This window comes from Heloderma suspectum, chromosome 3 (genome assembly GCF_057233095.1).
Source record: "Heloderma suspectum isolate Gila_16-S chromosome 3, 16-S_ref, whole genome shotgun sequence".
Lineage (NCBI taxonomy): Eukaryota > Metazoa > Chordata > Lepidosauria > Squamata > Helodermatidae > Heloderma > Heloderma suspectum.
The window spans coordinates 87,677,956-87,705,625 of NC_139460.1; the positions used below are offsets into that span (position 1 = coordinate 87,677,956).

The 27,670-nt window shown below is 41.8% G+C and overlaps 1 protein-coding gene across 8 annotated transcripts in view; it reads left to right on the forward strand.

Annotated features, from left to right (window-relative positions):
- The first annotated feature begins 1,579 nt into the window (after positions 1 to 1,579).
- Positions 1,580 to 27,670, forward strand: part of DOP1B (DOP1 leucine zipper like protein B) — a 93,508-nt gene continuing 67,417 nt past the window's right edge. For 3 of the 8 annotated variants that reach the window (XM_084843729.1, XM_084843732.1, XM_084843738.1), the window contains exons 1-6: positions 1,580 to 1,796; positions 9,021 to 9,191; positions 22,946 to 23,127; positions 23,702 to 23,872; positions 24,920 to 25,109; positions 25,575 to 25,643. In XM_084843729.1, coding sequence (XP_084699855.1) covers positions 9,054 to 9,191; positions 22,946 to 23,127; positions 23,702 to 23,872; positions 24,920 to 25,109; positions 25,575 to 25,643 — 750 coding nt within the window. In that variant the 5' untranslated portion in view covers positions 1,580 to 1,796; positions 9,021 to 9,053. Of the gene's footprint in view, positions 1,797 to 2,022; positions 2,113 to 9,020; positions 9,192 to 14,679; positions 14,861 to 22,945; positions 23,128 to 23,701; positions 23,873 to 24,919; positions 25,110 to 25,574; positions 25,644 to 27,670 lie in introns of those variants that run through there. The other 5 variants (XM_084843733.1, XM_084843734.1, XM_084843730.1 and 2 more) reach the window with 4 other exon arrangements.

The window sequence follows — 27,670 nt, forward strand, 5'->3', positions numbered from 1 at the left end:
AGCTCCGCTAATGTGTTTTCAGCATGTTACTGGAATGGAATAGTACTGAACCACAGAAATGTGTGAATTAGGCCAGCCAGATAACTACCTCTCCATGAGATTGCTGCACATTTAAGCTTTTTTCAGCAATTATGACACAGAAACATGGCACTAAATTTGGGGTGCCAATCTCTGTTGGAAGAAAAAGCTGCACAAGGAAGATTATGAAATTGTTACATAGGAACATATGAATATTGAGCCTATGAATGAGCATGGGCAGGTTAATGCGCTACATCTTAAAGAACAAGGCTATATACAATAACAGGGTCCCCAACCTTTTTGGACCTGTGGGCATATTTGGGAATTTGAGAAACTGCTGTGGGCACCACCACAAAATGGCTCCTATGATGTGGCTAGTCACATAATGGCTGCTCCGGGGGCCTGGCTACTCAGAAGTGAGCTGGGGGGGGTGATAAATAGTGAGGCTAGAGGCTGGGAGGGGGGAGGAAATAGCAAGCCAAAGGGGTAGAGAAAGAGCAAGGCTAGAGGCTAGGAGGGGCAGAAACCGGGAGCTAAAGAGGTGGAGTGGGAATAGCGAGGCTAGAGGATGGGAGAGGGGGGAAACAGCAAGCCAAAGGGGTAGAGAAAGAGCAAGGCTAGAGGCTAGGAGGGGCAGAAACCAGGAGCTAAAGAGGTGGAGTGGGAATAGCGAGGCTAGAGGCTGGGAGAGGGGGGAAATAGCAAGGCAAAGGGGTAGAGGGGAGAGAAAGAACAAGGCTAGAGGCTAGGTGGAGGAGAAAGAAGACTGCCCTAACATTTTCCAAGCTTTTTCTTAAAAATATTTTTTTGAAGGGGGCAGGAAGGGGAGAGCTTCGTGGGCACCACTGGAGGTCCCTGCTGGCACCGTGTTGGGGACCCCTGTACTATACAGTCAGGGCTGACCTCAAGGGTAGGAATGGTCAGGTACCTGCTGAGGGCCCACAGCCCAGCAGAGGCCCACTGACAAGAGCTCCTTGGAGTTGGTCTTCTGTTCCACCATTGCAAGCTGCTTGTTCACCTGCCGTTTGCTCTACCTTGATCCCTCTGTACCGTGCCACATACATTGATAGTGCCATATTAATAACAACGTAATTATTATTTATATGCTCCAGAACCGATCGCCCTTCACAGTGGGCCCGGAGACTGAACCAGGTGAGTTCTGTCTCAAATCAAGCTTCACTTCTCGTTACGCGCGTTGACGCTGCTTCCGATCTGACTTCAGCGGCTTGACGCCCGAGGTGACGGCAGTAACTTCTTCCACAACAACTCCGCCGGTTTGGCTGTGCGATCGACGCTTTGGCCGCAAGGTGGAACTAGAAAGACGCTCACGCGTACGCCATTGGGATGTACTATGTCGCCAGGGTGGGGTGGGTATGTCTTTGTGTCTGAACTCCAAGTAGGCCCACGCCCAAGTCACCGAATTCGTGATGGTGTTGAGAGACGGGGGAGGGAGAATGACGGCAGGAGGAAGTCCCTTGCAGAGGAAACGGATCCGTTATCATTCTTTGTCACCCCCCCTTCGAAGTGGTATATCCCCAGCTGGCTCCGGGCGGGGAGGAGTGAGGAGAAGAGGAGTGAGCGACACCTCCTGGCCTGGCCACCATGGTTACGGGATATTCCATTCTTTGCTCCCCCCCTTCCCTTTAGCCCCTGGCGCCTGCCTCGGCCCCGCCCAGTCCTGGGACACGTCGTCGCAGGAAGGTGGCTGCTGCAGTGGCGCCGTTCGTCTCGGCGGGAGCAGCCAGCAGGGCGCTCAGCCCGACCGTCTTCCTCAGGTGGTAAGTGGGGAAGATGGAGGGACAACGGCAGCTCCTGCTGCACTGAGGAAGCCCGGTCGGCAGCGCCTCCTGCTTGCTCCGCTCCCCGCCCCCTTTTCTAGTGAGGAGGCTGTGGGGTTTGCTGAGGGGCGGCGGTTTCTCCCCTCCGTTCACGCCGGGGGCGCTTTGCCCCGCTGTCCCGTGAGACGAACCTGCCTCCCGCCTCCCCTTCGGGCGCATTTCGGAGCGCAAGGCGGGAGGGAGAAACGAAGCCGTCCCTCCCTTGGCGATATGCGCGCTTCTTCCCAGTTGTCCCTGGGGAGGAAAAAGTGGACAGGTGGGGAAAGTGCTGGCTTCCTCCTTCCTCAACCCCAGATATATGTATACGCCTGAGTGTATAATGTGTACACGTGTGTGTGTGTGTTTGTTTCACGGTTTCTGCAATTCCACCGATTGTCTCCTGTCCAAAGGTGCTTCTGCAAGCTTCGTGTTGTACCAGCTGTTACGCTGATAACTGCTGCCTTGGGTTGTGTTTGCCATGTGGGAGCAGCAGCCTGTCAAAGGCCAGGAGAAAAGGCTCTTAACTGCATAATCGAGGCGGTCTCTTTCTCCGCCTTGCCTTATTTACACAACGTCGTGCGCCTCTATTGTTTAGTACCGCTGAAACGAAAGTGTGTGGGGTGGATTGGGGGGCGGGGGGAAGAGAGAGCTGAGAGAAATTCTGTTTTCAGCCCCAGTAAACAGGCTGTCTAGAACTGGTCTGACTTCTGCAGGGCAGTGCATCGCTTCCACACGTTTTGGTCTTTCCTTGTCCATAAGCCAAATGGAGAGAAGATGGCAGTGAAAATGTATTAAATATTTGGATGAATATTAAATTGCCTGTCTACCAGTGTAAAAGTCCCTTGGAGCATCAACCGAAAGCTGTATTTTAAAAACAACAGCCGGGTATCTTTTTCTTTTAAGTGCAGTTTGTTTTATTTTGCACTACTTAAAAGCCCCTAATAATTCTATGTTTCTTGTTTACTTTCAGAGTTGCAACAATTTTATTTATTTGATACATTAATATCTCGCCTTTTCTCCAAGGAGCTCAAGGCAGCATACATGATTTGCATCTGCGTTTTATTCTCACAAAAACTCTGTGAGGTAGGTTAGGCTAAGAGTCAGTGACCCAGTTCACATGACACAGTGGGTTATCGTGGGTTAAATAACCCAAGATCACCTGTGATATGTACCGTGTGTGGTTGCCTTTTTGAATATGCAACCCCTGATTGGAGCTTATGCTGTGTTGTGCGAACCTGGCCACCATGGGTTATTTGAGGGTTACACATTTCTCACATAACCCTTGATTAGTAGGAGGGTTAATGGGATAAATTGGCTGCCACACTGCCCAGCAAGCATGGTGGCTCATTGTAGGTTAAATAATCCCTGATGACCTGGCCATGTTGTGTGAACCAGCCCAGTGACTGGCCCAAAATCAGTCAGTGAGCTTCAGGGCGGAGTGGGGACTAGAACCTGGGTCTCCCAAGTCCCAGTCCAACACTCTGACTGCTACACCAAACTGGCTCTCAGTTATATAACCAACCCCCAGGGCACCATGCATATAATGGGCTGGAAAAGCTGGAATTGTTGGATGAAACAAAACATGGTTCCTGTCCCTTTAATTGTCATAAGAAAGGAAGAATTCCAGTAGGTGCAGCTTCTCATGGCATAGTGTTTTAATCTGATTCAAGAACCTGCATCTGATGAACACTTTCCCTTCTCTTTTCCTGTTTGAGGCAGAGGAACCATATTGAAGATGTAATCTGGCAATGGGTGAATTCCCAGGCTGCCAGTGAGTATTTAGGACATTAGTAATTAAGATGGTGAATGTTTAGAGGTTTCAAAGAACCATCAAGTCCATCATATTTTCAGTGGAAGGATATTTATTTATATATTGATTTATGTAGGCTTTCCTTTAGGTGACCCAACCAATGTAGTTTAATTGTCGAGCATGGATTTATTTTGTTGTAATTTATTATGTTGTATATAATACTTTCTAATACAATTATTAAAACAACTGTGAAATAAATTTTAAAAAACATGGATTTAGGGGCAGTTCCCAACATTCTTCTGCACACTTTTAATGTGGGGGTTTGTCTGTCCAATTGCCTGTCCTCAGAGCCCTTTGCCAGGAGCTCTTCTGCCTGTTCACTGGAGATATTAATAAGAAAATAATTGTTCAGAATTGCCTCTACAGCAGGGGTGGGATTTATTTTGTTTTTTATTAGAACTCAGATCGATCAGTCATATCATGGTGCAAACGATCTATACTTAAATTAGACAGATTCATGGAGGATAAGTCTTATCAATGGCTACTAGTCATGATGATGGCTATATATTGCCTGCAATATCAGTGGCAGTATCAAAACGTGCTCGTGTTTTGTTTGTGGGCTTCCCATAGGCATCTGATTGGCTACTGTGTGAACAGAATGCTGGACTTGATAGGCCTTCTTATGTTTTTAAAGAATTCTGAGCCCAGGAATTTATTTTGAGTAGCAGAACTGAATGCACCTCACAGACCTTCAGCACAAAAATCCACTCGTGGTTACCCCAAGTTTTCTTCATTTCAGTCGTATAATTTAGGGTGGTGGAAGAGTCATTTTGTTGCTACTGGTGTTAAAACATTGGGTGTCAGAAATCGATTGCAGCCAATCTACTGCGAATTACCCAAAATCTACAGATAGATAAAGATTACCTTCTGCTCTACAGTGCTTTGGAGTTTGCATAGGTCACCTGGAGTGCTGCTACATTCCTTCTCAGTCTTCAATCTAGCTTCTGGGACATCAGTCGCTAGGACTTCCAAATAGCTTTTGAAGAAACAGAGTTGACCCCGACATTCCTGTCTGCATCCACCCTTCCTTATTTCTGTCTTGAATACTTTAACTTGTGTGTGTATGTGTATGTATTTGTGTGTGTGTATGCACACTCTCATTGAGAGGTGTGCACCTGAACTCACGGATGCAATCTTAGAAGATATTTGTCAGATGCACAAGATGGCAATATAACATTTAAAAACAATCAATTTTAAAATATACACTATATAAGCTCTTTTTTGTAAGGGCTGTATTACCTTGCTTTCAGAAGGCAGACCGTGGAAGTTCATTCCATCCCTCTTTAAAGCAGTGGAGCAAAACATATAATGTTATGTCAGTGTGACTGGACTATTGAATTTGAGTGGGATACATGTGCCTGGCTCTCTTTCACCAAAATGTTCCAGATGGTACTGTTGTGAGGATATTCTAAATAAGGATTGCAAATATTCCTAGAAATATATACTATCGAAACTGACTGTTAGAACAGGATTATGCAGTATATCCTATTACTCTGTAGTAAGGCAGAAATCCAAGCCTTTGGGAAATGCTTGCCATAGCTTTCTAGAAGTGCCCAGATAAGGCAATTCTTAATGTATACTCAAGTGGTTAGATAATAAATTATACATTGATAAAAATCATCTCTTAGTATCTTATCTCTAGCTTCAGTAAAAGAGCGAATCTAAACCAAAACCAAGACAAAGAATTTCAGACAGAATGTATTACAGTAAAAAATATAATAGTGTATATCACTCGAGAATGTTAAGGAATTTTAAATATTAAATAATGGCTGATTTATTACCTTTATCAGTTCTTTCTCTACAATGTTCTGAGGTATTATATCATACCACCTTGAGAGGGCTTCTGCCCTGAACAGCAGCCAAGAAATATTTTAAATAAATAAACATAATAATAATAGCAGTTATTTAAATGTTTATCCTCAGTTTCTGCACTAACGCTCAAGGTGGGTGACAACAGCAATACTATAACATTACAACATTAAACATGCACTAATAAAAGCAGTTATATAAAAACAGAATAAGCCAGTCAAGCAAAAACAAGATCAGATGAAAACAGCAGCCAGCGAAAAACCATCAAACAGCATCATATAAAACAAATTGGCTCCATAGGCCAAAGATTTTCTGGACTAACTGCAGTTTCCAAGCATTTTCAGAGAGCACATATCTCCCCAACATAGAGCACTTCATGGTAATCTAATTGAGATGTAGCTAAGACATGTGTCACCTTGGCCCGATCTGAACATCCAGGCTCAGGAATATGGAGCACACCCAAACTGTGAACTTGTATCTTAAAGAGTGTAACCCCATTCAAAACAGGTTGGACTCCATTCCCCGATTTTCCATTCTGCTGACCAAGAACTCCTCTATCTTGTCTGGATTAGGCTTCTGTTTATTCGTTCTCATCCAATCTAGTACCATCTTCCTTAAACTGAGATGGAAAAGGAGAGAGAGAGCTGAGTGGTGTCTGCATATTTGTGGCACTGAATGCCAGATCTCCAAACAATCCCTCCTGTTGGTATTATGTAGGTTTTAAACAGCAGGGGGGCAAACTAAAACCCTATGGGGTTCCATAGGCCAGCAGCCAAGATGTTGAACAGGATCCCCCCCTCCCCTGCACCACCTTCTGCAACCACCCCTCAAAGAAGGACCAAAACCAATGCAAAATGGTGACCCCAAGTCCCATCCTGGCCAGGCATTCCTGGCCAAGCCACTGAGATGTCCAGCAGACAGGTTTAATGACTACTAAAAGATATACTTGTAAAAACACATAATGAAGTTGGCCAATATGCTTCCATACAGCCTTCGACTAAATAAAACTTTATTGTTCTCTCTTAATCTAAGAAAGCAGCTCTTACTGTTTAGATTTGGTTATGTTTTCATTGAAAGTTAATTGTTAACTTGGTTGCTCAGGCTTGGGCAAAATGTTCTGTGTCTGTTTACATGTGCCTCCATGAATTCAAAACATTTCAGTTTAACAATTGGGTGTCTAAAGTAATTAATGCATTGGTTTTACTTAATTTTTACAAAATTAGAACATAGTGAGATAGGTAATATATGGAATTTCTGAAGTTAAGCAAGTGGAGTGATATCTTTATTGAACAAACTAGTATGGTATAATTTATGTACACATGAAAAGGTTTACCTAGAGGTTCATCCAGAGTCCATTGAAATAAATGGCAAAAATACATAATAACATAAGAAGAGCCATGCTGGATCAGACCAGGTGTCCATCTAGTCTAGCATTCTGTTCAAACAGTGGACAACCAGGAAACCCACAAGCAGGACATGAGTGCAACAGTGCCCTCCCACCCAAGTTCACCAGCAGCTGGTATACATAGGCATACTGCCTCTGATACTGGAGGTAGCTCATAGCCATCAGGACGAGTAGTCATTGATAGCCTTCTCCTCCATGAATTTGTCTAGTCCCCTTTTAAAGCAATCCAAATTGGTGGCCATCTTGTAGAAGTGAATTCCATAGTTTAACTATGTGCTGTGTGAAGAAGTACTTCCTTTTATCTGTCCTGAATCTCCTGCCCGTCAGCTTCATGGGATGACCCTGGGTTCTAGTATTTTGAAAGAGTGAGAAAAATGTCTCCCTGTCCACATTCTCCACACCTTGCATAATTTTGTATGCCTCTATGATGTCTCCCTTTACTTGCCTTTTTTCTAAGCTAAATAATCCCAGATGTTGTAATCTTAGGGGAGATGCTCCAGCCCCTTGATCATTTCAGTTGCCCTTTTCTGAACTTTTTCCAACTCTACAATATCCTTTTTTAGGTATGGTGACCAGAGCTGCACACAGTATTCTAAGTGTGGTTGCACCATAAATTTGTATGACAGCAGTTTGATATTGGCAGTTTTATTTTCAATTCTTTTCCTAATTACACCTAACATGGTGTTTGCCTTTTTCACTACAACCACACAATGAGTTGACATTTTTATTGAGCTGTCCACCACAACCCCAAGTTCTCTGTCTTGGTCACCCCTAGCTCAGATCCCATCAGCTTGTACTCGAAGTTGGGATTTTTTGTCCCAACATGCATCAGTTTACACTTGCTTACATTGAACTGCATTTGCCATTTTGATGCCCATTCTCCCAGTTCGGAGAGATCTTTTTGGAGCTCATTTGATTTTAATAGTGAAGTGTTGTAGCATTAGACACTAATGGTTGTCTTATGGAATATAATTATGGATGTCCTTCCATTGCTACTGATAGTTTAGAAAGCAGAAGGGGAGGTCACAGGGGGCTCCAGGGAAGGGGAATCCATTCTGCCAGCGGTGTCTGTTCAGCTGGTGAATGGACACCATTGGATACAACCCATTGTCCGTTGCAGTTTTTACAATGAATAAATAAAAACCTCTCGACTTACCACAACAGAAGTTGACATTCCTATTGTTGTAACTTTTTTTGCTTTAGTTTAATAACTAAGGGTCCCATCCTATGGAGATAGTTAGCAGGCTCTGAAGTCGGAGGCTGCCAAGTATCCAGTGCAGGGTGGTCAAAGCACAGAGGCAATCCTTGCCTCCGTGCTTGAGCTGCCCTGCATTTTTGCTAGATGGGTGATTTCGCTTGTCTAGCCTCAGCGCTTCCAGGCGGGAGGGAAGGAGGCTGGGGCGAGCATAGGAAGCTGCATAATGCAGCTTCCCAAGGCCCCCCCCCTGCCCCCAGGACTGCCCCATTTTCCTCATCTCTGCTCTCCATTTCCTAGCACGGAGATGTAGCCAGAACCACGCTGGCTACCGGACGTGGGGGGAGCGTGGTTTCTGGGCTCTGGGGTTGGAGCCCTGTTTCTGACCATGGATTTCAGAAACTGCACAATCCTGTCCCCCCCTCCCCCAGATGCTGTCTAAGGGGTATAGGATTGCTTTCTAAGAATGATTTTTAATTAAAGTTAAGTTTCAAAACAAATTTCACTTTTCCTTTAAAAAAACTAAATATATACATGTCTGTAGAATTACTTTTACAACAGCTTTAGTTATTAACTGGTATTTTGTTCTAGAAAGTAGGGCATCCAAGCTTATGAAAATGAGTGCATTTTCTGTGTTTAATACGCTTATCACTTGAGTATTTTCAGTAAAATAATTGTTGAGTAAATCTAGACTTCCATGATTCTGTATGAAAGTACAGTGAATGATTTTTGCAGTTTCAGAGCATTCTGAGCATTCTACAGCCCCAAAGCTTTCGTGCTGCAACTTTTTTGTAGAGTTTAACTTTTTATGCAGGATCTCAAAATAACATATTTCTTACTGTTGACTTAGCATTTACTGCCTCTCATTAGGGATTTTTACATACAGTTTTAACAAAAAAAATGAGTTCAGTATGTCAAATGTCATTGAGATTCTTATCACAGTTCTTGTTTGTTTATGTGTTTTAGTTCCCCAGAAGATTTTGGCTATGAAAATTTAAAATGGACCCTGAGGAGCAGGAGTTGCTTGGTGATTACAGATACAGAAATTATACTTCAGCGATTGATAAAGCTTTGAGGAACTTTGAATCTTCAAGTGAATGGGCAGATCTTATATCTTCTCTTGGTAAACTTAACAAGGTACCATATCTGATTTTTAAAAATTATTTAGAAATCAAGTCTGTACAGTATCTAGCTGCTACTAGATAGGTCTGTAGCTTACATATTATTCTGACAGGCTTTTATGAGCAGATTGTAGATGGTATCAAATATGAAAAAGTTAATTGTAAAATAAAACATCTAATACGCTAGACTAAGGATGGAAATGCTAAAGTTTTCCGAAAAATACAAAAAAAGTTACAAAAAGTTAACGAGGATAGTAAGTTTCTTTGTATAAAAATTGTTCCTGCTAATATATTGAAAGAGCATTCTATATTTGGTTAGCTTCTAAATGTTTTCTTTCTATGCGGAGCAGCAGGATCTTAGTGGTGTTCCTTGGACTAGAACAATGAGCAGCAGGATCTTAGTGGTGTTCCTTGGACTAGAACAATGAGAATTGGACTAGAACAGAGTCCCAGTGGGACTCTGCTTTTAACCTCTACTGAGTAGAGGAGCAGGCACAGGCTAGTCTAGAACAATCACAAAGCTAGACACAAAAAGGGAGAAGAGGCTATGGAAGGACAAGACTCTCCAGTGGTGGTGACCTGCAAGGTGTGTGCAATGTTTGTTTTCTTGCCTGAGAACAACATGGCCTACACCTGCAACAAGTGCAAGTTGATCACGCTGCTGGAGGAAAAAGTAAGTGGACTGGAGCGGCGACTGTCAACCCTCCGGGGAATAAGAGAACACGAAGAGTTCTTGGACAGAATGGGGGAACTACAGCAGCAAAGGGCAGACCAGAAGCTTGAAGAGCAACAGCAAGATGAGGCAGTGGGAAATGCTGAGGTGAAGAAAAATGGAGTAGAGGATACTCCTTGGAAAACGGTGACAGTTAGGAGAAGAAGAACTAGACGCCACTCTGCACCAGTGGAAGCGGTGGAGCTGTGGAACCGATTCCAGGTACTTGCAGATGAGACTGGAGGACAGCCTGCAGAGGAAGAATCACAGGGGAACCTGCATGAGAGTGAGCAAGAGGCTGAAGGTCAGTCAAACAGAGGCGATGAAACCCAGGCCTACAAGAAGAAGAAGAGAAGAGTGGTAGTAGTGGGAGACTCCTTGCTGCGTGGGATCGAGACCCAAGTATGTCGCGAAGACCCGTGGACTCGCCAGGTATGTTGTCTCCCGGGAGGACAGATTAGAGACGTGACTGAAAGGTTGCCTGCACTCATAAAGCCCACTGACAGGTATCCCTTTCTTCTCATCCATGTGGGAACAAATGATACCGCCAAGCGGAGCTACGAAGAGATCACGTCAGACTTTGAAGCTTTGGGAAGGAAACTCAAGAACTTTGGGGCCCAGATAGTTTTCTCATCCATCCTTCCAGTAGTTAGAAGAGGGATAGAAAGGGAATGAAAAATACTCCGGGTGAATGACTGGCTACGAAGGTGGTGCCGACGAGAGAGATTTGGATTCTGGGACCACGGGCTATACTTCCTGGAAGATGGGCTGTTGGCTAGGGATGGGTTGCACCTCACAAAGGCTGGGAAGAATGTGTTTGGCCACAGCATGAAGAACTTCATCAGGAGGGCTTTAAACTGAATCCTACGGGGAAGGGAGATGTAATGTTGGGGGTAACAATGGACGTAGGCGCATGCACTGCAATGGAGAGAACAGCGCTGATAGCGCCCAATAATAGTCTTCAGACACATGTAGGAAGAAAGCCAGACTATGAAGCACATGGTCTTCGATGTCTATATACTAATGCCCAGAGTATGGGAAACAAACAGAACGAACTTGAACTCTTAATACAGGAGGGAAATTATGACTTGATAGGTATAACTGAGACTTGGTGGGATGACTCTCATGACTGGAATACAGCAGTTGAAGGATATAACTTGTTCAAAAAGAACAGGAGGAACAGAAAGGGAGGCGGGGTTGCACTGTATGTGAAAAATACATATCTCTGCACAGAAATACAGGAGGAGGAGCTTGGTAGCCCCATCGAGAGCATCTGGGTTGAAATAAATGGAGCAAAGAATAAAAGGAACCTGGTGGTCGGAGTCTACTACCGGCCACCCAATCAAGGAGAAGCCAAGGATGAAACTTTTGAAAAGCAAATAGCCAATGTTTTAAGGAAGCATGATGTAGTAGTAATGGGGGACTTCAATTTCCCCGATATTTGTTGGGAGACAAATTCTGCAAAACATGGCCCCTCCAGGAAATTCCTGACTTGTGTGGCGGATAACTTCCTCCTACAGAAAGTAGAGGAAGGAACTAGAGGATCGGCTATCCTTGACTTGATCCTAACCAACAGAGATGACTTAGTGGATAAAGTAGCAGTTACAGGAACTCTGGGGGAAAGCGACCATGTTGTACTTGAGTTCTTGGTTCTAAGGGAAGCAAAAGCCGAGTGTACTCAAACGCGTACCCTGGATTTTAGGAAAGCTGATTTTAATAAACTCAGAACAATGATCAGTAAGGTCCCATGGCAAGCAATGCTAGCGAGAAAAGGAGTCCAAGATGGGTGGGAACTTTTAAAAAAGGAAATTCTCAAGGCACAATCACAAACAATTCCAACAAGAAGAAAAGGTGGAAGACAACAGAAGAAGCCAATGTGGCTTCACAAAAAGCTTAGGGATGACCTGAAAACAAAAAAGGACACATATAGGAAGTGGAAAGAAGGCCAAGTAACAAAGGAAGAGTACAGGCAGGTAGCACAGAATTGCAGGGATGGCGTCAGGAAGGCTAAAGCGGAGAACGAGGTGAGGTTAGCGAGGGATGCTAAAAACAACAAAAAGGCTTTCTTCAGCTACGTGCATAGTAAAAGGCAGAGGAAAGAAATGGTTGTTCAGCTATTAAATAAGGATGGCAAAATGATAACAGATGACAAAGAAAAGGCAGAGGTGCTCAATTCCTACTTTGGCTCAATCTTCTCCCAAAAGAGGGTCTTTGACCCCCCTGGCAAAGGCGAAGTACAGGCTGAAGGGGCAGGATTGCAGCTTGAGATCGACAGGCATATGGTCAAGGAACACCTCATTACTTTGAATGAGTTCAAATCTCCAGGGCCAGATGAACTGCATCCTAGAGTCATAAAGGAACTGGCAGAAGAGCTCTCAGAACCGCTGTCTATTCTCTTTGAGAAATCATGGAGGACCGGGGAAGTGCCAGATGACTGGAGGAGGGCTAACGTTGTCCCTATCTTCAAAAAGGGTAAAAAGGAGGAACCTGGGAACTACAGACCAGTCAGTCTGACATCAATCCCTGGGAAAATTCTGGAGCAGATCATAAAGCAATCCATCTGGAAGCACCTTGACAACAATGCAGTGATTACTCGAAGCCAACATGGATTTGTCAAAAACAAGTCCTGCCAGACAAATCTGATCTCATTTTTTGATCAAGTCACCTCCCTTGTAGACCGTGGGAATGCTGTAGACATCATATACCTCGACTTCAGCAAAGCTTTCGACAAAGTGCCCCATGATATCCTGATGAGCAAACTTGCTCGAAGTGGGCTAGATGAAACAACGATCATGTGGATCCACAGTTGGCTACAGAATCGGACTCAAAGAGTGCTTATCAATGGGACCTTCTCAAGCTGGGGAGAGGTAACGAGTGGGGTACCGCAGGGCTCAGTCCTGGGCCCAGTGCTCTTCAATATTTTTATTAATGACTTGGAGGAGGAGGTGCAGGGAATGCTGATCAAATTTGCAGATGACACAAAATTGGGAGGGATAGCTAATACTTTGGAAGACAGAAACAAAATTCAAAGTGATCTGGATAGACTGGAGTGCTGGGCAGAAAACAACAGAATGGCATTTAATAGGGACAAATGCCAAGTTCTGCACCTAGGAAAAAGAAACCAAATGCACAGTTACAAGATGGGGGATACGTGGCTCAACCACACTACGAGCGAGAAGGATCTTGGAATTGTCGTCGATCACAAGCTGAATATGAGCCAACAATGTGATGTGGCTGCAAAAAAGGCAAATGCTATTTTGGGCTGCATTCATAGAAGCATCGCTTCCAAATCCCGGGAAGTACTAGTTCCCCTCTACTCAGCACTGGTTAGGCCTCATCTGGAGTACTGTGTCCAGTTCTGGGCACCACACTTTAAGAAGGATGCAGACAAGCTGGAGAGGGTTCAAAGGAGGGCAACAAAGATGATCAGGGGACTGGAAACAAAGCCCTATGAAGAGAGACTGAAAGAACTGGGCATGTTTAGCCTTGAGAAGAGAAGACTGAGGGGAGATATGATAGCGCTCTTCAAGTACTTGAAAGGTTGTCACAGAGAAGAAGGCCAGGATCTCTTCTTGATTATCCCAGAGTGCAGGACACGGAATAATGGGCTCAAGTTACAGGAAGCCAGATTCCGACTGAACATCAGGAAAAACTTCCTGAGTGTCAGAGCAATACGGCAATGGAACCAATTACCTGGGGAGGTGGTGGGCTCTCCCACACTGGAGGCCTTCAAGACGAGGCTGGACAGCCATTTGTCAGGGATGCTCTGACTTGGATTCCTGCATTGAGCAGGGGGTTGGACTCGATGGCCTTGTAGGCCCCTTCCAACCCTACTATTCTATGATTCTATGAATGCAGTCCTTTTGTGCTGGTTCTAAGGATAGAACAGATGGTTATCTCTTTAACAATATCTTGGTGGCTGAAGAATGAGTGATACCAGGATAGACCTTTTTAAGTAATACATTAGACTTTGAAAGCCACCTTTAAGAAGCTATTTCCATGCAGAAAAAATAAATTAAAATTATATCTAGAATATAATGATCTGTAGTAATGTCTTCAGTGTTACAGAAAAACCAGCAACTCATTGATCTTACACCTACCAGGAAACACATCACCAGCTGTCTGTCCTGTGTCATAGCTTTGTGTGTGTTAGTTTCCTAAATTTAGGCCCAAATGGAGAAGTGGAGCTAGAAAATAAAACATGCATGTGGCAGGGGAGATAGTTCATGTTTGAAACACAAAATTGATGTTTCAGCTTCATTTTTTTGGATACATTGTTCAATAAATATAAATGTTTGACCATTAGAAAAGAAACTTTCAATCATGCTTTTGAGTAATTGTAGAATTAGCTTTTATTTATTGAAATTTTAAAATTTAGATTTATATTTACTATGAGAAACTACTCCTGTGTCACTCTCATAACTGTGGGATATGCTCCCTCAAGATCTACAATTAGCTCCCAATGCGTTGGCTTTTTAGAAAGGCTGTGAAGGTGCATTTTAAATTATGTCACTTTAATTTTCTAATGTTTACTGGTTTTAATATTCTTATTTTTATTGTTTTAAATTGCTGTGCACTGCCTTCATGGCTTTTTAGCAAATAAGATGTATATACATGTTAATAGTAAAATAAATTAGGTACTTCCAAAAGGATTCAGATGCTGATGAATTTGGTCTGGTAGGTATCTTCTGAAATATTTGTCTTTATCTCTGGGAATTCTGGGTTTTTTCACAACTTTTTTGGTACTTTTTGTGTTGCATTTTGTCTGCTGTTTTCTATAGAAAACAGTCGCACAATAAGAATGGTTGGTCAGAGCTTCATGTGTGTTTCCACAAAAGTCCTATTAAACCTAAAGAAAAAAACTGAAGTTTTCCTAATGAGAAGTTAACCTTACTGTGGCCTGTGAGAGGAATGGATTATACAAGACTTCGAAAGTATTTCAGATCACCAAATACAAAGAGATCTTCCCTCTTGTGAGTAAATTGAGAGCTCCTGCCTTCCTACCTCAATGAGCAACGGGGGCTATAGACTTGCTAGTTAAAGAAACTTGTTCTCATTTATAGGTTGTGAAATATGCAGCAACATAGTAGGACTAGGAATTAGATTCCAGACCCCAGCTTTTCTATTCCATCAGCCCATATGCTACAGGTTTTTTTTATTCCCTTAATCTTCTTAGGCTGTGTTCAGGCAAGCAGCCTTGTCGCATTTTATTTCAGGTTTGTCCTTCACTCCCCCAGAATAAATTGTGTTTTCCCATACATGTGTACTTCCTCCCACTAGAATTAGAAGGTTGAAGTTTTCTTTTATTTATTAATAAATGCCAAATGTGTGCAATTATGCTTATAGATCCTAACAAACTAACAAACTGGATCCACTTTTTCTAGAAAAGTGCAAATGAGCTGAAGACCTTTCAGATGGGGTTGTAATGAGGCAGGTTTAGTTTCTGTTAAAGGAAATTAACACATAGGGTTAACAAGAAAGTTAGATGAATGGGTGTTGTGGTATAATAGTTTACACACATTTATGCTATTAAAATTTGTGAATTTGTACACAAAGAGTGACAAATTCAAAGATGCGGTCTGGACTGCACACCCTTTGTGCTTCCTCCTTGCATGAATAGCAACAGCAGCAGATAGTAAATAAAAATCTGCCAGTCTGAAGGCACTCTTAGCCTCATAGGAACTGCAGTAGAATGTTTAGATCACTGGTTTCCAAACTTGAGTCCCCAGATGTTGTTGGACTATATCTACCCTTGACCACTGGGCATGCTGATTGAGGAGGATGGAAGTTGTAATCCAACAACATTTGGGGGCCCTAGGTGGGGAACCACTGCTAGATGATTGGTTTTACCAGGTGTTTTGTAGTAAGATATCAAAACCTCAACATTTCAAAACAAACAATTTGCATGTACCTTGCTTTGGTTCAAGCAGTACACTCATTTTACAATAGCATATTTTTATCGTCTCAGTTGTCTATCAGTTTGGAAAGTGTTACTCCATGCTAAGAAGGTATAATAGTGTAGATGTGAGTGAATAAATCATTAGGCAGTTAGTACACCAGTGCTCTCGATCATTTTGAATTACATTATATGTCTTCATGCTAGTACGAAAGCTGGCAACATACTTAAGAGATGCAAAAGCTTAGGGGCAAAAGCCCTCCAAAATTGGGGGGCAGGGGACATTTTCTCAAAAAAAATCCTGGTGAAAAATGGGTATTATTGGCTTCTTTAACGCCCTCTCCCCATTTTTTCTGCTTTTTTCCCAGGCCTTCACCTCTCTAAGTATGCCAGCAGTAACATAAATACTATTGTAATCCAAATCAATATAATGGGAGGAATAAAAGTGTACCCTGCTGCTTTTGAAAATAGAAATTTGTGGGTTGTATTGGTTAGTTGTTGTTGATTATGGCATTGTTATTGTATCCAACATCCCTTGAGAGGCTCCGTCATTTTGTGTCTTGTGAGTGGAGTTTGATGGATGTGGATAGAGCTGCACCAATGTCTGTTAGCCATACCTGTTTTAGTAGGATCTGGAGGGTACATGCTGTAGATGTTTTGCAAAGTGCACAGTAGTGTAGACATCTGTGCCTGAATAAATCTAGACAACTGACTTGAAATGGTAGCACTCTTGAAATTCACTACTCATAATGAGATCTGATGTGCCATGAGTTATGTTGTTACTCTCTGCTGTGACAGCTTTGAAGAACAGTTGATCATTGATTTTTTTAATACTTTGTGATTGGACAATTGCATATAATAGAGCAAAACTCTCTCTTTGTATTTCATTGTGGCATACAAATTTTTAAATGAATATAGTGGGTCACAAGAAGTAATCAAATTAACATTATTTTATTTATTGAAATAGCGAGCCCTTTAGCAGTAATGCATATAAATTACACCTAGTTCAAACAAATTATAAGCAACTTGGAATAAAAAAAGTTACACTTGGACAAATAGAACATGAGTTAATGCAGTATGACTCAACAGAGAATTTCTTTGAACAGCATTTTCATTGTTTATGTAAACACACTTAACTACTAATCAAATACTGTGTTGTTGCTGGTACCGATAGCCAGCATTTAGTAGCCTCTTTAGGTTTGTGCAGAGCTGGTAATAAAACCAAACCATTTCTGTAGTAGTCCTCTGATGTGCTAATGACAAAAGATTGTACAAGGCTATTATTTATCCAAGGCAATGGCAGAAATATGTGCAGGCTGAACAATACATACAGTTTTTGTAATATTGAATGTTTCTGGCTAAAATAAATGTTTATTCCAGCTTCTTCCAAAGCATTTACTGATGAGCAGTAATCATCCATGACTCAGATATTTTGGAACTGAGGGTTAGTGTATGACAGAGCATCTGCCTTTTACTATTGGGGTGAAGCCTGTCTGTGATGTTAATTGAAATGGTCTCAGGTCAGTTTCACTTAGAGGTAATGCCAGTAACAGGACTTCAGTTGAATGTAGTAAAGAGTAAACAATATACAGTTTGTGGAAGGAGGAAAGGGTGAGAAGGGGATGAGTGGGGAAGGCAGAAGGGGCTGCTTGCCACTTGCAATTTTTATAAGTAATAGCATGAAATTTAATGCATATTTTCTTTAACTTGGGCAGCATATTTTTTTAAATCAACTAAAGAGGTGTCCCCAAGTAAATGTCAGTCCAATTGATTACATCTTGCAGCCCTGCTTTGTTTGTGGTAAAACATAGGCCTCTCTTTCTGTTGCCTTTCACACTTCTGCCATCTCCAGTGAGAGTATGTGTATAAGCCAGTTCCTGGTGTTTTTTAAAACTTTCTGTAAAAGTTCTACTACTGCCTTCCTGGCTGTTCTTTACAAAGGGCCTATATATGCTGACTATCTGTATTGGTGTGAGAATTGTGGTATTTTCTTCCTTTCTTTTTTAGCAGACAAGCATTCAGAGAGGTTTGGCCCTGAATAACAACTATATTACACAGGAAATACATGTAACTCCAGGTGAGGCAGTTGGTATTCTAAATCAGTGACTGGGTGCAGTAATGGACTAGATGAAGGCCAATACGTTAAGACTCAGTCCAGATAAGACTGAGATCTAAGCACTATTCAGGCATTATAAAAAGTGATGAAACTCACCAGAAAGGGAGCTATGTTGAGTAGCCTTGTTCCCTGACATCATGTCACCTCATAGCCCTGCTCATAGGCATCCATGTATATAGCACAAACGCCTGCAGTGGGGAACTCTTCTTACATACAGCTGTGTGCTAGGCTTCCGTGGGATTTGGAACCCTCCTTGATTGGGGTATATCAGCCTATCTGGACAGAGACAGCCTTGCTATAGTGACCCATGCCCTGGTAACCTCTCATTTGGATTATTGCAATGAAATCGTCCAGCAACTTCATCTGGCACAAAATATGGCAGAAAAGTTATTGACTAGAACTGGGTGGTATGATCCTAGTATGACAGTGCTTATCAAGTCCATTTCTGGCCACAGTTCAAGATGCTGGTATTAACTTTTAAAGGCCTAAATGGCTTGGGATCAGCCAATCAGATTACCTGAAGGATCACTTCCTCCCAAAAATATCTGCCCGGACCTTGAGACTGTCTTCTCAAGACCGTTCTCCAGGTGCTCTTCCCAAATGAGGTGCGGTGGGTGGCTACGAGAGAGAGGGCCTTTTCAGTGGTGGCATCCTGGTTGTGGAATGCCCTCCGCAGTGAGGCTTGCCTGGTGCCCATATTGTAGTCCTTTTGGTGCCAGGTGAAGACCTCTTTATTTTCCCAGATTTTTCCATCTTAAAACTTTTTGCTGATTTTTTCTATTAGATCTTTGGGTATTCTTGGAGTTCTAAGATCTATGATATTTTAGTATTACTGTGCACTTTGTCCTTCTGATTTTATTTTCTGCTGGTGGTTTTAAGCTGTATTAGATATTATGGTTCTGTGATCTTGTTTTGTATTCTGATTTTTATTAGAAACTGCCAGAAAACTTGTGTTATTAGGTGACATATAAATATTTTAAGTTTTTGAAAAATACCTCTGGGAGGCTGCAGTTTGAGCAGAGGAATGGCAAGGTGAAGGGACTGCTTAATTTCTCCTCTCCCACCCCTCTAAAAACTACAATAATGGGAGACTTGTGCTTATCGTAATAAATCACATGCTGAGCTTCTGAAATGTCCTATTAGTATTTCAGACCATGATTGGTCTTAATTAGATTTAATGGCATTAACTAAAATGTCAACAGGATAGTGGGGATTATACAGTTGACAGTCTTGACTGTGTAGCAGAATTTGGCAAGACTAAACTGTTGTGGTGGTGATGAGCAATGTACGTACCTAACTTCCCTAGAACATTTTTGTTTGTAAAAGTTGAAATCAGAATGTGTACTTTGAGTCCTCCTTGTATAATTGTTGCTGAAAAGATTTGCTGGAACTGAAGTACTCTATACTTGGTACAGATTGTTACCTGCTAATTTGATACTTGGGTGTGATGAAGGCAGAAAGGGCCTTTCTGCATAGTGTGCCCCCATCCTATTTTGCCTTTAGTACAGTGCTCTTGCATATCTGTCTTTCTATACCAGTACCACATCCTCTTATCTGAAGCTTACAGTTGGAAGTGGGGTTAGCTATATTGTTTGCTGGCTCCTCTTTTGTTTTTAAGTCTGCCAAGATGTGCAGTACAGCATCAAAGCCAGAGCTGAATTCTTCCTGCAAGGGCTGGAAAATGTTCTGTTTTGTTTGGCAATCAACCTTTAGTTGTCCTTAAAAAAAGCACGTATTTCCTTCTCTTGCTTGGATCTCCTAATGGTCTCCCATCCTGATTGCTAAGCAGGTCCACACCCCCTTTAGTGCACATAAACCTGATCTTGCCAGACAATTCTGTGGGTCTTGTCAGTAGCCAAGGTTAAACAGGCGTGAGTGTAATCTTAATTTGTATAAAACAAGGAAGCCTTGTGGCACATAAATAACCAGTTGTATTGTGGCATAAGTTTTTGTGGGCCAGAGCCCACTTTGTCAGATGCCTGGAGATCTAATTGGGAAGATAAAGGTTAGATACATATGTGCACCCTCAGAGGAGGAGCAGGAGGAGGAAGAGGTTTGTTTCCCCTTCCCCAAAGTGAGTCCAAAAAGTCAAGCAATGCAAGAAGGAGCTGTAGATGTTGGTCAGCAGCGTGCAGATCTCTGTTTTATTTATTTGTCTGAATATTGTTTGCATTTTCACCCTTAAACTTTGTTAAGTTTGGGTTGGTCTCAGCATGACAGAATGGTATTGCTCAAAGGCAGGTCATGCTGTATCACCTCTGCATGATGGTCCTACCATAGACAGAATATGTAAAGCTGCTTTAGTTTTATTTTACTTTACAATAAAATGTTAATAAGTGTGTTTGCTGTAAAATGTAGAATTCATCATCAAGGGTGGGGGTTAGTCAGAGGTGGAAACTATTTGTTAAGGGTGTGTGAATTGCTTTGACTAGTTTGCTAAAGTAAACTGACTAAAGTCCAAACCACAGCAGCTAATAGTAGCTTAATTTATGAACCATAATGCAAAATAATATCACATAGGTATAATATTTGAAATTTCACTCAAACAAGGTTATCTCTTGGATTTAACTTGTAAAATAAAAATTCTGAAAATTTTCCTAAGCATCCTCATTTGTACACAGCAGTACTGTAGCTGGCTGTATCTGTGCAAGAGCTGTATAACGGTGGCCCTCAAACTTGCATATGAACTGAACACATGTCCACTCTGAACAGGCATGTGCCAACACACACACTCCAGCATACACATGTGTAAGGATATTTTAATGCTGGTTGCACTGTGTCTATGCAGATTTGTTCCAGTGAACACACACATGCAGGTCTGTTTCAAAACAGTGATATTTGGTGTTATTAAACAGAAATCAAAGTGTACGTATAATCAATCATGGGGAATTAGATTGTTGCAATAATCATAGTATGGCACTTGTGCAAATTCTAATATGGATTCAGTCAGTTGGTATAAAATGAACAGTCTAAGGCATATTTAAAAAGTAAAGCATAGAGCAAAGTAGATAAGATACCATCTGCATAGAATTTGAAACGTGGGGAAAATAGGTCCAAAGATCCACTCTGTGGCTGAACCAGGGCTGCCTATGCACAGAAAACTAGGCTATGGACATGTGTTATGAGACCAGATTTGGAATGGTTTAGGCTAAGTTTATGAGAAAGTTGCAAGAGTTGAGGCTATGTAAATTGGGGGCATAAAGCTAACGGACAGAGAGAAGAAAGAAAGAGGTCTCAGAAAGAGGCCTTGCCAGATAGGAGAGAGAAAAAGAGTTCAAGCAGGTTTGTTTCTGACTGTGTGTGGTACATCAAGGCAAATCCTTACTTGTAGTCACTATGGCAAGAGAGAGGGGCAAAACAAAGTTGATATCTATACAACACCATACTAATTTCCAGCATCATTGCATTGTTCACTTCCTCTTAGGGAAGAAGGGCACTTACAGCTCTGACCATGGCATCTCTTCCTGACCACTTCTGGACGAATTGGCTGACCTAGTGGGATTAAAGAGGGACCATGGGAAAGTGGAGAAAGGAAGCCTAGCCATGATCCTTTCCACTGGATGATCAGGGCAAGGTTGCACTAAGGTGGCCAGGCTTCCGACCAAAAGCTGGTTCCAAAAATAGACAGAATTTCTGCACACTAGCACAAGCAGATGATAGGAAAGAGTACACAGATGCAAGTATCAACTTCAATGCATTACAAGTATTGGATGGCAGTATAATCTAAATTAACAAAGACTACAAACCCAGTATCTAATATATTAATATATAATGTATGAATAAAACGTGAGAGAGAAAAGAAGTCTCTCTCTCTCTCTCTCTCTCTCTCTCTCTCTCTAATTACAAAGTGAACAACTCAGTTAACTTAGACTAAATTGCTTGAAAGTCCTCTTCCTTTCTTCTCCATTTAGAGAGAGCCAATTCAAATGTCAACAAAGAACACACAGCTATTCACTGTTGTAAGTCAGGAGTGGATTTGTCCTTCGAATGCTGTATTTTAATTCTCTTAGCCACACCCCATGCTCGAAATATCCATAGCTCTTGATATGGGCATAGATTCCATATGTTACGGATATAGCCTAAGAGAACCTCTGCATTTTTAACACACAGTGATCATTGTAGGATCATATTAATGATGCTGCGAGTGTCAGACCAAAATGTAACAATGATAGGACAAGCCAAGACCATATAAATGTTTCAGCTCCCGGATTACATCTCCAGCAACTAGCAGTCCATAACCAACCCTTAATAAACATTCACCGAGGTGTCCAATAAATTTGTAAAAAAACGTTTCTGTTGTATTTGTCACATCCTTATCAAGTAATACCTTGGTTATGTAAAAAGACAGTCACAAATCAGCCATCCAGAATCTTGTCTTGTGAATGTGATATTCATCAACAAACAAGGGCTCCTTACTTATTCTTTGTCTGCTGCTTCCAGTTGGCCCCTACCCTCACAGAGAAAGAAAGAAAGCAGATTTTTCTATCCTGTACACTCAACTTGCATCAGCACATCTAGGGGATTGTCTTAATCATAATGCACAGGCATCCCAGCATAGCCATTTTCTGAGGAGCAGGATGATACCTGAAGATGTTTCTCATTAAGGGTGCAATTCCATGCTGGCTGGGGAGTGCTGGGAGTTGTAGGAATTTTTTCTGTCTAAACATGCATAGGATTGTGCCCTAAATTGTTTCATTTACTCCCAGGCAAGTGTGTGGTGGATTGCATCCCTCTATTAGAGCAGTTGCTCTTTCTGATGAGATTAACTTACTGAAGTATTTGTTATTATTAAGGCTGCTGATCTTGTAACTGATTCTGAATGATGGGTCAGGATTTAATTGTATGAAGAAGTTGCATATTAATTTATCGTTGCTGCCAAGATATTCCTAGGTACTCGGGGAGAGTTTTTATAATAGGTTGTTGAGTTCTACAGATCTATGAAATTCTCATAAGTGTAGTTCTTTTAAGAAGAAGCTGTGCTTCAATTTGTTTGCTGACTAAAGTTGATGTAAGTTATAACATTTAATTCCCACCAATGTTTTACAGGCTCTTCAGAGTAACTTGAAGTACTCCCTTTTACCAAGACGTCTGATTATCAGCAAAAGATTGTCTCAGTGTTTACATCCAGCTTTACCTAGTGGAGTGCATCTAAAAGCACTAGAGACCTATGAAATAATATTTAAAATTATTGGGACAAAATGGCTTGCAAACGACTTATTTCTGTACAGGTAAGCTTCCTATTAAAAAAAGGCTAACATTTGACTGAGGCTGCAGTCTTATATTTACTTACCTGGGAGTAAACTGTATTGAATTCAGTGGAATTTACATAAAGTAGACTGTGGCTACATTTGCACATCATGCTAAACATTACCAGTACAAGGATGAGCTTCACTATGCCTTGGGCTTGCATGCTCTTCTCCCCTCCCTGTTGTGCAGCTATGAGGAGGAGACCAGAAGCTTCTACTTCCGTTTTAGATTAATCACAGTTCAGCATTGTGTCTGAACCCTAATCTGTAGTTACGTTAACTATGATTTGATTAAACAAATCAACTTCATGAACTATAGTTAAGTTATCCATAGTTTGTCTAGGCTTGGATATCACAACAAACTGTGGTTAACCTAAAATGGAAGTGAAAGCTTCCAAACTCCTCATGGCTATACTGGAAGGGGAGCACATGAGCCCAAGGTTCACTGTAGCTCAGCTCATACTAAACTGGTTTGGCATTACATGTGAGTACAGCCAACAATGCTCCCCTTTAAAAAAAAAAATTACAACACACAAATCTGTCTCTCCCTCCCCAGCTCTGGCTTGTTTCCCTTGCTGGCAAATGCAGCAATGTCAGTGAGGCCTGTTCTCCTTGGTCTGTACGAGAAGTATTTTCTCCCACTCCACAAGTCCCTTCTGCCAAGTCTTCAAGCCTTCTTAATTGGACTTCTGCCTGGATTGGAGGAAGGATCAGACATCTATGACAGGTAGGTATCTCTTGTTTTTAGAAGAAATGAAATTGTATTTTAACACTTCCCTATCTAGTAGGAATCCCCCACTTCTAAAAGTCGCTCATTGGTGTAGAGCTAGGGTGAGGCTTGTCTTTCCAAGGCTTTTAGCGGTATAGGGGAAGATTAGCTACTGAAAGAAAAACAGGAAGGGCAGGGTCATATGGACTTGGAATTAAGATATCGTTTTCTGCATTTGTCAAGGGACATAGTAATTCAGCAGGAAGTGCTTGTTGCTGCAGAATTATAAGTGCAAATAATCAGGTGCTTTCAGGTACAAACTGGAAGGAAACTTTCTATGGAAATATCCATGCACCAAATGGCACAGCACAGAGGGCCCCTTCCAGCTCAGTATTTACAAGCTTTCCGAACGAGTATTTTTTATTTAAAAAAACTAATACCCTGCCTTATTTTTTTAAAATGAACTGACTATAATAAAAGATTGTACCAGATATAAAAGCCTATGCATCAGCTCACATAAAACAAGGTTCATGGTGGAGCAGCACTAATATAGCAAGCCAAGAATTAAAGTGATTAGCAAAAACAGCAATATAAAACCACAGTCAAAAGGGAACAGCATTAACGTCACACAACCTGCACACGCACATACACACACTCAACTACTCAAGTTTAATGTCCTCTTAAACAGCTATGCTTTAACCAAGCACCTAAAAGCATACAGTGCAGGGACTTGACAAATCTCACCTAGAACGGCATTCCGCAAGGTAGGTGCCCCCATTGAGAAGGCCCTGCTCCTCGTGACTGCCTGCCATATCTCAGATAGCTGAAGAATCTGGAGCAAGACCTTAGATGGTGATTGGAACATGCAGGAAGGAACATATGGTAGAAGGCAATCCCTAAGGTACCCAGGTTCTAAGTCATTTAAGGCTTTAAATGTTAAAACCAGCACCTTGAGCTGGAAACCCATTGGAAGCCAGTGAAGATCAAATAAAATAAGTGTAATATGTTCTGAATGTCTAGCTCCAGTCCACTTACCTCTGTTTCCCTCTTCTTCTTTTTTTACAGAACAGATGCTTTGCTTGTGAAGCTGTCCCTAGTTATTGGAAAAGAAGTGTTCTATTCAGCACTGTGGGGAAGTGTTCTAGTTAGCCCTTCTATAAGACTACCTGCCTCCCTTTTTGTTGTTAGTCATATCAACAGAGAATTATCTGGAAAACAGCAGAAGTATATGCTGGGCACTGATGCTAAGCTCATGGTATGTTACACAGCTGATCATGTGGGTTTTTTGTATGGGTTTGTAAATAAACAATGGAAGAAACATGGACAAATGACAGATTTAATCATATACTCAGGGAAAAGAATATACAGTTTTACCCTTTTTCTGACTTAGTGTTGGTCAGCAGCCCCAAATCTATATGTAGTGGGGACCGTGTGAAATTGGGGGAGGGTGAACTGTGGTGGTAATACTTCCCCCTGTTGATTGCTTTGGCAGGAGGCCTTGCCTTCCTTTTGCTGACATGCCTCCATTGAAAGCAGGGAGAATTTCAAAAACTATAAATATAGGAAATGTTTACATTAAAATTAGTAAAATATAAATCAAAATAATGGGCCCAATTTGCAGTGCCCCAGTACTATGGGGTTCTGTGCAGATGTCCCCTACAACTCTAGACTAGGGGCGAGAGACTATCTGCTAATGTCCTCCTTAAACCACTTGATTCAGGGATTGCACACAAGACAAGGATATGGTGGAGAAACTTACGTCTTGGGGACTCATACAAATGACAGCGAAGTAAGTAGTGTTCAATATCCTCAGCTTCACCAGACTCACAGATTCAGAGTTGTAAATGTATTGGGGTATTGCCAAACCTCCCCTCCAGATTAGCAGAGTGCATGCACTGGAATTTTAAAGCTGTGAATGATTTTCTTAAAGGAGCCACAGTAAGTGTTGTAAAGTATTGATCCAGACCAAATTTTGTTTCATATAATGGATATCAAATTGAGTATGACATTTGGGTGACGGTATATAAGTCCCATGGACTTGAGCACGCTCCAGGAGAGAGCGCAGGACAGGAAGGCCTGGCGTGCTATGGTCCATGGGGTCGCGAAGAGTCAGACACGACTGAACGACTGAAAAACAACAATATAAGTCCCACCGCTGAGAATATAGATGGATTCTTTCTTTGAACAACTGTTTAACTCTCTTGGAAGAGTAGGCACGTAAGACTTCTGTACTAATCCCATAAGTATGTAGGATATGTTTTACAGAATTTACCTAAGAACTTTGCATTGGAATTTGCAGTTCCAAGAAACATGTTTTTGGCAGATGGGATTCAGCAAAAACTTTTGTTTCATGGCTATTGGACACGGCAATGTCTCTTTAATAAGAGGTTGTCTAATTTGGCTAATGGCTGGTGGTGTGATACAGCTAATGCTTCTTTTAAAGATATGTTTTGGCAATGTCCAGTAGTTGCTTCTTTGGGGGAGGAGGTTATTACACAGGTAAATTTTGTTCTTGAACAGTCTTTAATACTCACTGATGTACACGCTCTTTTAAATTATTAACCTGCTTCATGGAGATTAACAAATGGTATCTGCACCCTTTTGACAGCTAAAAGACTAATATTACAGCATTGGAAAGATAAACAATTAACTCCCATAATGCAGTGGATTGACAACCTTACAGTCATTTCAGTATTTGAATGGGTGGAATATAGACATCATCTTCAAATGGATACTTATTTGGATATTTGGTCCACTTCTGTTGAAACCTATGTATAATTGATAGAAGGTTGCATGCATTTCATACAAATCCATGTATGTTTATTTAAAAAATGGGGGAAAACTAAAAAAAAGTTTTAAAATTATTATTTTTTAAAAAATGCAGGTACCCGCAGACCCCACGTTGGGGACCCATTTGCGGGGTGCCATTGGAGGTGTCCCAGGGCACCATGGCACCTGTGGGCACTGTGTTGAGAACCCCTGATATACATAGTCTTGCACGATAACATAACTAAAGCAAGCCCCCTGTGAAAGAGGCTGGCAGAGAGAGAGAGTCATCTTGTTAGTTGTATCTTTGCAATCCTGTTCTTACTATCAAATATTAGGCACCTACATTTGTACCCATGCAGCTTGCTCTGTTGTGGCCCAAATGACTTAGATGAGTCATCCACAGTATGTTCCATCTCTGCTCAGTTGTGTGTCATTTTCGAGCTTTGCACAGCTGTGCTGCACTGCATCCAGGAGTAGTAGCTGTTCCAGTTTAGTGGCAATGACTTGTGCTGTTATGAAATGTCTTGGGTCAGCTCATGACAACAGCATATTACAGCAAGTTATGACATACACTCGCAAAGTGGCTGCTGCATTCATCCCAAGCATTTATTGCTAGAGTGAAGACATGGTGGCAGGCTGTTAAAATGTAAGGCTTTGCAGAGGTAACCTTATTTTTTCTGTTTTCTGTGTAATACGTAGGAAACATTCGGTACTTAATAGAATGTAACTACTTATTAGTTGCAGTTCCCAACTCATATATTCTTTAATTGTCTTTCTTCCTTAATTAACAACGGTTGCAATTCTAAATCATGCTGGACTAGTTCCACAGGCTGTATTCCAGGGCGCTGTGTCTGCAAGTTAACTCTTCTCTGCCAAGCCTTTGTGTAACATGGGGTATGCAGGGTGCAAACACATTCACATAGTGAACTGTAATCACAGAACAGGCTCTAGAGAGGCAGGCTGATGTGTTCTTGGGGCCTTATCCAAGCTGTTTGTGTGAGGAAAATAGTTGCTCCACTAGGGTGGAACAGATGCTCTGTATCGTGA